This window comes from Corvus brachyrhynchos, unplaced genomic scaffold, assembly GCF_000691975.1.
Source record: "Corvus brachyrhynchos isolate BGI_N302 unplaced genomic scaffold, ASM69197v1 scaffold140, whole genome shotgun sequence".
Taxonomy (NCBI): Eukaryota; Metazoa; Chordata; class Aves; order Passeriformes; family Corvidae; genus Corvus; species Corvus brachyrhynchos.
In genome coordinates, this window is record NW_008235809.1 from 37,550 (window position 1) to 50,443 (window position 12,894).

At 41.3% G+C, this 12,894-nt stretch overlaps 1 protein-coding gene across 1 annotated transcript in view; it reads left to right on the top strand.

Moving 5' to 3' along the window:
• Nucleotides 1–12,894, top strand: part of LOC103611675 (A disintegrin and metalloproteinase with thrombospondin motifs 12) — a 72,240-nt gene that overhangs the window by 13,091 nt on the left and 46,255 nt on the right. The window contains 2 exon segments of the mRNA XM_017727328.1: nucleotides 287–476; nucleotides 9,495–9,628. Coding sequence (XP_017582817.1) covers nucleotides 287–476; nucleotides 9,495–9,628 — 324 coding nt within the window.

Below are 12,894 nucleotides of genomic sequence, written 5' to 3' on the forward strand. Positions count from 1 at the left end.
GAATCATCTGTCTTTTCAGAGAGAACTGTCAAGTGCCCTGGAAAGTATGGGATTTCAGAGCAGTCCATTTGATAGGTTAATTTGTTGTGAGCTCAGCCAGGTAGTGCCAGGCACTTCTTTGGGATACAGGAGTTGTCTAGATTTCTGTACTTCATACTGACATGTTTGAGTACTTAAACATGGGAACAATATCTTTACCCTGTCAAGGATTCAGAGTCACCTTGTTATGCCACTGGGACCTGAAATACGTTGTTCTTTTAAAACTACCCACAGACTCATGTCCAAGTGTCAATGTTCCTTTTCTAGACCCCAGTTTGGAGGAGACTACTGCACTGGAGAAAGGAAACGCTATCGCATGTGTAACATCAGCCCCTGTCGCAAAGACTTGCCAACCTTCCGTCAGATGCAGTGCAGTGAGTTTGATACAGTTCCCTACCAGAACGAGTTCTACCACTGGGTTCCTGTTTATAACACAGGTATGAAGCTACAAAATTTTTTAGTATCTTGTATAAAAAGTCAAAGTTATATGCCTATGAGAAACCTCTGTGAGGGGAAGTCACTGAATTGAAAGTTTTCTAATGAGTTAGAGAGAAAAATCTGGTGTGTCTTTGTAAGCTGGTGTGCCTTTTGTGTGTACAAAAAGGCAGTGCTTCTTCTCTACAGGTAGATATTTTTTCAGAGCTCTGGTGATAATGGCTGTGATCGTAACTAGTTCCTGAAAAGATATTGCACTAAGAAAAGCATGTTGAGGTCCTGTCTGTACTAATTGTTCGGGATAGATCTAAACCATCTTTTCCAAAGTCAACCACAGAACAAGTAGTAGAGTAGTGTGGTGTAGAGCTGTGTCTTTGGGCCTGCAGGCATCACCACATCCAGTAAGCAGAGCTGTTCCACTGCACAAATATGGCTTTGCTACTTCCAAGCTCAGATCTGCATGGTAGGTGTGCTTGGCCTTACAGTGAAGAAGTAACATCTCAACAGGTTCAGTATCGTGCTGCCCTGTATTGTAGAGGCACAGTCAATGACTCTGCTTTATAACTTGCTTTGGAAGAGCTAGTTAGTAAATACAAGGGTAATCGTTATTACCGTGCAGTTTGATTCCTGGTTTGTGCATAAATGTAAGGTGTAGATTATCCAGTAGAATCACAGAATTGTTAGGGTCGGAAGGGATCTCTGGAGATCATCCAGTCCAACCCCCCTGGCCAAGGCAAGGGCACCTGGAGCATGGGGGGCACAGGAACATGTCCAGGTGCAGTTTGAATGTCTCCAGAGAGAGAGACTCCCTGGGCAGCTGTTCCAGCGCTCTGCCACCCTCTACATAAAAAAGTTCTTCCACCTGTTGAGGTGGGACTTTCTGTGTTTTGGTTTATGGCCATTGCTCCTTGTTCTGTTGCTGGGCACCACTGAAAAAAGTCTGGTACTATCTCCTTGGCACTGACTTTGAGATATTTATATGCATTGATGAGACCCATTCTCAGTCTGCTCTTCTCTAGACTAAACAGGCCCAGCCCCCACAGTCTTTTCTCCTAACAGAGATACTCTAGACCCTTAGTCATCTTTGTGGCCATTGATGGACCCTCTCCAGTAGCTCCTTCCTTTTCTTATACTGAGGAACCCAGAACTGAACACAGCACTCCAGGTGTGGCCTCACCAGGGCTGAGGACAGGTAGAAGGATCACCTCCCTCAGCCTGCTGGCCAAACTCTTCCTGATGCACCCCAGGAGTCCATTGGCCCTCCTGGCTGCCAGGGAACACTGCCGGGTCTTGGGCAACCTGTCATCCACCAAAACTCCCAGGTCCTTCTCAGCAGAGCTGCTCTGCAGCAGGTCAGACCCCAGCCTGTGCTGGTGCTTGGGGTTATTCCTCCCCAGGTACAGGACCCTACACTTGCCCTTTTTGAACCCCATTGAGTTGCTCCCTGCCCAACTCTCCCCCCTATCAAGGTCCCATTGAATGGCAGCACAGCCTTTAGGTTGATCGGCCACCCCCCATCACAGTTCCGTAACATCAGCAAACTTGCTAGCAATGTATTTTTTAATGAAGAAATAAGACAGCTAAAGTAGGGAAGATCAGGATTAAACTTTTATTTGCCAACAGTATTTTTCAGCATGTTAATTGCTTTTTCAGTTACTGGCAGTTCTGAATTGGTTTCCTGTATTTCAGCTAGTGTTTCCATTTCATCTAACAAATACACCATTGAAGATGAACCTAGAGCAGGCAGACTTCCAGTAAAATTTCTGATGAAACAAAATATGGTTGATAGGGATTTTTTTGGAAGAAATCCCAGTAAAGCCATGACAAATGCTAACAGCCTAACACTTAGGCCAAAACCAAACTCATGAAACATTTTCTGCAGTCATCTGTCATTGAAATGAAGATTCCAGACCTCTGTTACTCAGGGTGTACTACTGCAGGGTACAGTGTTCGTTCTGTTCATGTCCTCTCTGTGACACTGTAACAGAACAGGTAGTTCTGCATGTGCATTTGTTACAGAAGGTCTGTTTTCAAAGGACATTGAGAATCGTGAGTCAAATGCTTCCTGCACACTGGAAGGCAGGGCTGTGCTCTGTCCATGCTGTATTTCAAACAGAACTGTTTGGAACTGTACAGACAAACCACTTCTATTTATAACACTGTGCTGCTGAGCCTGATATATTTCATCTGGGAGATAATTTGCAAAATCCTTCAAATACCAAGGAAATCTTTTTTTTCTGTGGCTTGAAAACTTTTTGACTGTTTTCACCCATTTTCTCAGCAGAATTTCCGCATTGATTTCCATGTCTTCCCCATGACCTTGGAGGCCCTTAACATTTTCACTTTCATCCTTACATTCCACTAACAGCATTTGAAGTGTTTTCTTGCTGCTAAACTCTTAACTTAAACTGCCTTCCTCAGATAGACGGGCTCTCCTGGTAACACTGAAAGAAGCAGGGAGTTGGCCAAATCCTGTGCTGATTCTTCATGTGACATCATTGTATGACTGAGGGTGGGTGGCTCTCACAGGCACACTTATTCCAGTTTTGTCCAGCCATCATTACCTGAAATACATCTGAGTTTTCCTCCCATCTCAGTTTCAAATATTCTTTCACCTTCTATCAGTGGTTAAAGGTCTCCTGGGCAAAATACCTGCAAATAAGGCCATGAAACAGAGCTGTCTTTGAGAGATACAGCAGTTTGAGCCTTCCTTGTATGTGTTTGTCCAAACAAACCAAGACTTTAAACAAAAACAAACCAACAGCCTCTTGTAATCCCCCCACAAAAATGAGCCGGCGTTTCAGGGCTCTGGAGACTTACTCACAGTGTCCTCCATATGTACACCAACTTTTGTCAGTGTATTCCCTTACTTTCTCTCTTAACTTGTGCAACCCAATTTCAAGGGCTTTTCACAGCATTCTGTTACTACGTTGTCTTGCTGCCAAGAAGGCTTTGGCATTTGTAGTGGGTTAATCCTGCCTGAGTACCAGGTGCCCACCAAAGCTGCCCTGTTCCTCCCTTCCTCAGATGGATAAGGGAGAGAGAGTGTAACAAAAGGCTCGTGGGTCAAGGGCATAAGGGCAGGGAGAGATCACTCACTGATTACCATCATGGGCAAGACAGACTGGACTTGGGGAAATGAATTTCATTTATTAGAAATTAAATCAGAGCGGAGGAGTCACAGGAGACAGTATTCCTTGGACCTATCCAACATGCGTCCTTCCCATGGGCTGCAATTCTTCCTGAACTGCTCCAGTGTGGATCCTTCCCACAGGCTGCAATCCTTCAGGAACAGGCTGCTCCAGCATGGATCCCTGATCCATGGGTCCTGTCAGGAGCCTGCTCCAGCACAGGCTTCCCATGGGGTCACAGCCTCCTTTGATGGCATGCCCCTGCTCCAGTGTGGGGTCCTTCCCGGGCTGCAGGTGGATCTCTGGTCCCCCATGGATCTCCAAGGGCTGCAGGGGCACAGCTGCCTCACCATGGGTTGCACCAGGGGCTGCAGGGCAATCTCTGCTCCTGCACCTGGAGAGCTCCTGCCCCTCCTTCACTGACCTTGTGTCTACAGAGCTGTTCCTCTCACACATCCTCACTCCTCTCTTCCAGTTGCAGTTGTGCAGTTTTTTTCCTTTCTTAAATACATTATCCCAGAGGTGCTGCCACTATCATTGGTGGTTTGGTCTTCACGAGCAGCAGGTCCTTCTTGGATCCTTCTGGCATTGGCTCTGTCAGACATGGGGGAGGCTTCTGGCAGCTCCTCACAGAGCTGTAGCCCCCTGCTACCAAAACCAGGCCACGCAAAAACCAGTACATCTCTTGTTTTAGTATCAGGCATTTTTCATCCTCTCATGCTGTGCTTGGGATGTAAAGGGAAAAGAAAACGTAGTGAAGCTTTCCCAAACCCTGAGTGCACATAAAGTCTTTGTGTGGAAGTGTCTAGCTGAGGAGATGAATTCCTGAGCTAGACATTTTATGGTATTTTAGACATTCTGTGTTCCTTCATCCCACTAAAAAAACTGGTAGATTATCTGGATGGTCACAATTCTCTCCTCTAACTTAAATTTCATCGCTTACATAAAGCAGTTACAGTAAATGTCACATAACTAAAAAGTCTTTTCTGTTGTGTAAATTGTAACTTCACAAGAGAACGAAGACTTTTGTGAATAGCTTATGATTTAATGCAACAAGCATTTTTAACAAGCAGTTTCACAGAAAAGCAGTAAGTGACATCTTGCTGTTACCTAGCCTACCTATGTTTGAGGTTTCAGTTGAGAATTTTCTTGTTTAAATGACTTTGTGCCTGTTGGGGAACTTGCATAGTTCTGTTATGGAATTGCTCTGGACCTCAGACACCAATGTGCTCAAGCTGGAGCATCAGAGTACCCCAGGGAATCTTAAAATGATGGAGACTTCCAAGTTCAAGGGTGATAAACCATCCAGCAGCCTGAGCAGGATATTTTCTGAGTTTTTCTCATGACCCAGGCCCCTATTTTGACAGTTTGGTCCAACTTCAGTACTCATCCACTTCTCATTCCATCAGACTGACTCCATGTTTATTTATTTCATACCATTTGACAAATTCCATTTGTATGAATCTGATAGCTTCTCAGGGCTTAACTTCCATCTATAAGTCCTACATTAAATAATATCATTACCTTTATTTTCTGTGTCAGTGCCAGGATTATTTAGAGTACTGCCAGATAAGAGGTTGTGTTGTTAAAAATGTTCTAAATTTCATCTTTCTTCCAAAATATTTCTGTGCATCAAATATGTTCTGGTACAGTCACAGGGGCTGAGCAAACAGCATGAAATAATGTTTCTGCTGCCCATCTTTCAAAATTAAACTTTGTTTTGGAGCTCCAGGCTTGGTTAACTCAGCTTTTTTTCCTGTTTTGCCTGTTTGGTAATTGTCTTTCCTAATTTTCTTTGTTTGGGATTTCCTCAGCCAATTTTGAGTTCTCACAGAGGGTTTGAAGAGAAGGGGCCCACCTCTTTTCTTCCTTGTGAAGTTAGGAAAGATACTGAAGCCTTATCTTCTTCTGACAGACACGTTAATCACATCCTTCTTAGTCAGGTTAAGCTGGATCCTTCCTGCATGTGAACTCATGGGAGTCTGCTGTGAGATAAACAAATTTAAATTGGGAAGGAAATATGTTCCTTTCTACTTATCTTCATGTTGTTCTGTTTACACTTGGTGAATCTGAACTTTTTAATAATATAGACAGGGGAAAAGAATCACATGCTGCCCAAATGTTAGGATTTTTAGTCAGCTTTGCTGGTTTGCTTTCTCACTCCCATTTTGATTACAGATAAGTCACTGGGCCATTATGGGAGCTCTGTGGCTTGAAATTCCACTACATCTGTGTTTCTTCAATATATTAGGGGATTGATCATGTCTCTGGTCAAATCAGCAGCAGGTGTAAGATGTGGACACCATGTAAAAAAACAGATTGTAATTTTTCTAGGCAGCTGAGTGTTGGTGGCACCTAGCTAAAATCTTATGTCCAGCTAGGAGCAAGGCACTGGCAGAAGGATGCAGCCAAACTGAAAGAGGTTTACAGGAGGAAGTCAAAATGTCACTGAGAGGGACTTTCTAAAAGGGCTAGTAGAGATAGGACAGAGGGAATGGCTTTAAACTGACATAGGGCAGGTTTAGATTAGATAAAAGGAAGAAAACCTTCACTGTGAGAGTGGTGAGGCCTGGTTGCCCAGAGAGGCTGTGGCAGCCCCATCCCTGGAAGTGCTCAAGACCAGGTTGGACGGGGCTTTGAGCACTGTGGTCTAATGGAAGATGGCAGGGGGGTTGGATAATCCTTAAGATTTCTCCCAATCCAAAACATGATTCTGTGATTAGAAAAACACAGGTTGAGAAAAGCAGGTTTGGCTCTAGAACAGAAGGAAAGGAGTGAGTTAAATGCCAGCTACTGAAGGGAACATTTAAAGGAGTGTTTATCACATGTACCCCTGAGCTGGTAGAGATACAGAGTTATTACTGAGTCCTCACAGATTGGATCTAGTATTTCATGCATATGTTGGATTGCAGGAATTTGTGTATATTTTGGCTTAAAAGTTAAAAAGATGACAGCCTTTTTGTTGAAGCCTCATCATGAATTAGTCAAATTTACTGAAGTAACTGAAACTGAACAAGCTCCTTTAATGAGCTCCTTCTGAGCAACCCGAGTGCTCCTATTCATCTGAGTTAAGGCTTTTTAGATTTTCAGGTCTGAAATAACAAAAAAAGGCTGAACTCAATGCCAGTCTTCCACCATTTTAGGAAATGTATTTGTTTTCCTTGGGTGTGAGTTTGCTATCTGTTCTGTGTTTAAAATATTAGACTTCTGGAGGACATTGGTTGATTCTGATAAAGTTTATTTACAGTCCTAGAAAAAGAGAGCCAAGATCCCTGAGCTCAACCATAGTAAATAATAATGACAGATGGATAAATAAATAATTTTAGATAGTGGATGCCAAATACAGTGCTAGTATAATTTCCTCAGTGGTGGCCTAACCTTTCTGCAGATGAAAAATCAAATAAACATCAGATAGGATTGAATCTTGGGTGAAGAAATAAAGTACCCTATCATTTCCAGAGGGGCTCCATAGAAAAAATGTAGAAAGAAAAGCAGTAAAATTTTGTAGGTAGGATCTAATTTTAGATCAGTTAACACAATCAGGAAAAACAGGAAAGCTTTCATACATAGAAAGCATTAACAAGTCTAAAAGTTCATGTGGTTTTTGGATTTTTTTTTAATTTTGACTTAGCAAGGGAGTTATTTTTCTTTACAAACTGATTCTTAGTTATGTATTTACAGCATCATAGTTATGCCAGAAGTATGTCAGCATTGTCTGCTTCTTCTTGTTCAGTTATTTCTGAAATGAAATTGCTTGTTATGTCAACACACAACTAGGAGGGGGTACAGATATCAAACTTCAGTGCTACGTATTTCATTAGAAACAGTGCAAAAGCTGAAATGGCTTTCTGGAGAATCTGTGTCTATCGGGGAAATTCTGAGCAGGTAACAGAGTACATGGAAATGTAGGATTCTCCTTGTCATAAAGGTATTGTGCTTTGTATATAAAAATGCTGCATTGAGAAAGTAGGCAAGGTGAAGCAAAATTTAGAGCACTAAAGTAATCCATTTAATCACATGGCTAGAAAAAGAGTTCTGCAGACAGAAGTAAAATCACTTATATCACTTATCATGACAGCTCTTACCAAAACAACTGATGGATATTATGGCTGCCAGCTTCCACAGAGGGACTGAGGGCTGGTGAGGATTAGAAACTTTATGTTCTTGCCTGAAAATCTTTTGTAGCTTCATCTCCATTGATATTCTTGAGCACAACTCACATCACCTTGAATTCCACCAGTTGTATAACCATGGTCCATACATGTCCTCTGGGTCTCATCACTGTTCCACTTTATGAAGGTATTTTTGTTTGAGAAGCCAGAAGCAAAACATTGGTGACAGACCTAGGATGCCGTTTTACCTCTACTGACAAGAGGGAAAAAAAAGAACTTTGAGGGGAGGAGCTGCAATCACCTCTGTGCCTTGTGTGTTGTTGTGTACAAACCAGAGTAATGAGAGCAAATTTTCCTTCTTCAAAGGGATAAATCCTTTAGTCAGAAATTAATTAGTTTATTTGCATTACCAGAAGTTTGTATTTCTCTTGTTACCAAAAATTTCTTTAAACACAGTTCTTTCTATGACACAAACAAAGCCAACAAAGGAGGAAGAGAAGATAAATTCATCAACCAGGATGTGGATGGCTTATAGTTACCCTGCATCCCTCTAAGACCAAGGGAGTGGCTTCTGTCAGTGCTGTCAGGCACAGGATAAAACTTTCAGTCAGCATCAGCACCTCCACAGCACAAAGGGAGATAGTTTTAAAATTATTCAGTAATGGTGCCTTGAAGTCCCTACTGACTGGTGGGTTTAAGGCCCACTGCTTTTCTCAGCAAAGCTTTTCAGGTTGCTGAGCATGAACAAGTTGTTTTAGTGCTGGGTGAGATTGGGGTCTTTGAATAGATCAAAACCTAAAGACAGGTCGTCTGTTACTGTTCTTCATCAATATGATAGTGGATGATTTTTAATGCAGTCAGATATTTCTCGTTCTGCTGGAGAATTTCTAGAGAGTGATAAAAAGGCAGGGATTATATCTGTCTTTGCTTTGACCCTCATTGCAGTTCTCACTCACTTCCATGCACACAGTTTATTTATCAGACTTGTGTCCTTTGTCTCTCTGATGTCTCAGTTTCAAAATTTCCCATTCCCAAAGGCCAGTGTCTGTGAGACAGGGAGGTATGTGTTTGGCTCTTTGTACTCCATAGATGGAATAGACTTAGGCCCTAATCCATCAAAGAAAATCTTGTTTTAGAGGCCACTGGTTGCTCTTGCTCCAGCTTTTCCCTGTTGCTTCTGTGGGACATCTGTCTGAGAATAGCCTGAGTCTGTCAGACTCGCAATATTATCCCTATTTCATAAGTTGTCAAGCAGGAAAAAAAAGAATGTTTGAAATTATTTATTAAGTGCCAACAGGTAGATGAAAATGATTAACTATACAGAAGAGCTGACTGCTCTCTGAGAGAGGCTGACAGGAGTAATGAAAAGTTTAAATTATCTCTGAAATTACTCAGTCACTAGCTGATGGAAAACTTTCTTGTCAGCATCCTTGGCAATCCTAGCCCTTCACTAATGACAGCTGGATTTGCTGGTTTCCCATCCCTTTTTCTGTCACAGCCGATGGCCTCCTTACTCCCTCACTCAGCAGTGGATGGTGATGTAGCTGTAACAGAGAGCACGCAGGTGTGAGGGGACCAGCATCCAGCTGCTTCCTACAAATCCACAAATGCTACTTATCATGCCTGTCTCACCCTGGCTCTGCTCAATTCCTCTAATTCTGCCAGTTCTGTCAAATGCTAAGGAAAGTGAGCAAATGGTTCAGTAAAGACCCTGTGCATTGCACTTCAGTGTACTGCTGGAGAATTGTCTGAGTGAGTGTCCTTGTTTTCCTTTCAGCAAACCCCTGTGAGCTCCACTGTCGCCCAATAGATGGCCATTTTTCAGAGAAGATGCTTGATGCAGTCACTGATGGTACTCCTTGCTTTGAAGGAAGGCACAGCCGAGATATCTGTATTAATGGCATGTGTAAGGTATTGGGTATGTTTGCATGTTTCTTTCTCTACAATTTAATTTTAAAAAGTTGTGAGAAAGTGCTTAACCTTTTTTTATGTAGTATCAAGGCAAAATACTCAATTTTACCACATTTTTATAGCAAGTTTATAGCAAAAGCTTTCCATAAACGTAAGAGTAATTTCCACCCTTTTTAATGAATCTAGTTGTCTGCTGATTACTTTTGATACCTCTTAAGTCCTCTGGATTTTCCCCATTATTTTAAAATATCAGCTCAAGAAAGTCTGTTTCTGATGAGATATTTTCACGAAGGACTGTAGCTTTAGGGTTTTAATTGGTGTCGCCACTGTCTGTGGGGTTTTTTATGAAAAGGCAGTTCAACAATACACATGTATCAGTTCTGAGCTGTCTTGTAATAGGATCAGACTTTGCAGCTGAGGGCAGTAAAAATTATTTTAGTTTACAACATTGAATTGAATAATCTTGTACAATGAGGTAATGGGCAAACACAGCATATATGGCTCAATGATGTTCTGTGTGTTGAAGAGTAAATATTATGGTTTCTGCATATTCTGTGTGTTGGTAGCAGGTTTCCAGGATGATGTGAGTGTCTTTATGGCATTTGAAGGAGTGTTCTGTAAATGCTGTGACCTCCACAGTCTTAGCATTGCTTTTAGTCAATTTCTTGTAAAAAAAATTAATACTTTCCTTGTAGGGTATATATTTACATCTGTGGTTTATTTCTTCAAATTGAGGCTTTGTGTCCTGTACCCCCTTGAAGCCTGATAGCTTTTCTGCTTTTAGCATCTTTGGAAACAAAAACAGGACTTGGTGACTTGTAGAAACTACATTAGCTTATCCAATTAGGGGTAGTATGTCCCAAGCCTTTTAATCATATAAATACAACTAGAAGGGATTTCAAGAAGTTGTCTGTTTCATCCCTTTACAAATTATATTCTTTTTTGTCATTTTTCATATTCTTCTCTTAAAGACTTCCAGTGATGGAAACTTCACACTTTTAATAGGTGATAGGCACACCCTCTTTTTAAACTTTTTATTTTAGTAGAATGACAGTGCCTCATAGAGCAGTAATAAAAGATGTGTTTTAAGCTTTCCTTGCAAGACTTGCCTTTATGAAAGGGAGTTACCAAGACCCTGCTCAAGTTCCCAGTGAAGAGATCCTGCTTAACTTTGCTGAGAACCAGGATGGACCTTTGAACTATGATGGTGGAAGACCTGATTTGGCTTTGAACAGTTCAAGCCAGAATGAATCATATTTTTAGCATATTGAAAGATATAGTAGATATTGCACAACGTAGCAGTGCTTTTGACCTCCACTTAGAAGAGACCAATTACTAAGCTCAGAATGGCTGTCCTTGTGAAATGTTCATTTTCTGATTTCCAGCCCAACTGGATTGGGACCACTATGATTAATTTTAGTTTCTGTATGCTTACTGTATTGAAACCTTGCCTGTGACAGTTCAGATTTATACCTATTTTAGAGATAGCAAAACTCAATATGAATTGAGAGATCAGAGGGGGAAGGGAAGCTAATCTAATTGCAGTTTGTAGAGCCTGGATATACTTCAGCATTAACAATTCTGTGGACTCAGAGCATTTCTGAGAAATTCCCTTCAAGGTGCTGGTTTTGTCAGTGTTTCACATGGTGGCTGCTGCTTCGCATCTCCTGACAAACAGATTCAGTTGGAGTCAGGATGATGGAATGAACAATACAGCCATGCAAAATGAGACCAAATGATGGATAGGTAACCCTAATAGCTCACAGTATTGAAAGATAGCATGCTTTTAGCTGAAGTAGGTACCCAGAATAACACCTGAGGAGAAGCTTTTTCATATATCGTCATCTAACTCATTAGTATTTGAGTCCAGCTAGCTAAACACAATAGGTACATTACAGGTCATGGAGAATAAATCTGGAAATGTGTTTAATATAATTAGTCTGGTCCATTATTCTCATAGTTTGATTGCAACATGTTGCTAATGATATGGAAAAGGCATTCACGAATGTTAATCTATTAAACTGTTCTGGTTTTCAGAACTGTATCTCACAAGAGCACATTTGTCCTGAGTACTAAAATAACACTTCACTTTGGTCTGAAACAGAGAAAAAAATTAAATTAGTAAAGTATTAGATCCACTGTCTATATTGCTCACATGTGATTGGTTTGTAGAGTAGCTATTTTTTATCAAGTGAGTTCAGAGTTTTCCTACTGGGTATGTCAAAACAAGATAGATAGATCCAATAAAGAACTTCATCTTCTAAATTAATCTGATTTCAGTCCGATTTTGCAGTTGGTCATGAATTTGTTCAGAGCAATCAGAGAAATTGGTCTTACTTTGATGGCTAAATGTGGTTTGAGATGCTTCATTTTAGCTACCTGAGGTGTACTGGATACTTTCCTAGCTGGCCTGACAAAGCCACAATGTGCATCTTCATGTGAGGAGTAAGCACAAGACAGACCGTTGATTCATTTGATCCTTTTAATTTATCCAATATCTTCTACTTTTTTAGAAGTGCTGCCTATGCCTTCGTGCTGAAGGAAGGCTTACAGTGTGGTGTTGTTAGCATGGTATTCCTTTAGAACTTGTCAATTCAAAGACAAGCTAAAATTGTTAACTCATTTGAAGGCCTGGCCTATAAAATAGCTGAGTCCTCTCTCAAAGTTGACCTTACACAGAAGAAGAGTTCTGTCTGGAGATCTGAAAAGACCTATCAGTAACTTAATCTCAAATCATCAAGCTGTACTGTGACTAGTTTGTTTTTTAATTGTATTCCTCAGCACTCATTTTTCAATTGTCACTTTTCCCCTTTTATTTAGAAAATCTTTAAAGCACATAGCCTGTCTTTCTGAGCTTAAATTATACATCACAAATGCATTCTTAATTCTTATTAGGTGAGTCAGCTGTTCCCCCAGTGTTAATGAGTGAAGATACTGCCACCAGAGTATGTTTAGCACTGATACGTACATAACATACATTTTTGATATGTACAAGCCATCACATCATCTAAAAGTGAAGCCTAATGCAGGGTGTGGTGCTTGAGGCACCAACTCTGGCGTGCCCCAGGTCAGAGACAGCCCAGCTGCGTTACTTCTGTGCGTCGCAGAAGCGACTTCGGCATCAGGAAAAGAGCTGCTGGCTGAGCCGGCTAGCTGGCTTCTTTGCAGAGGGAAACACGGCAGGAGCCGATGGTATCGGCTCATGTTAGCTCGGAGATAAAGGAAGAGAGAGGCTGTTCTGGTCTGGCTTCTAACAGGTTTATTGT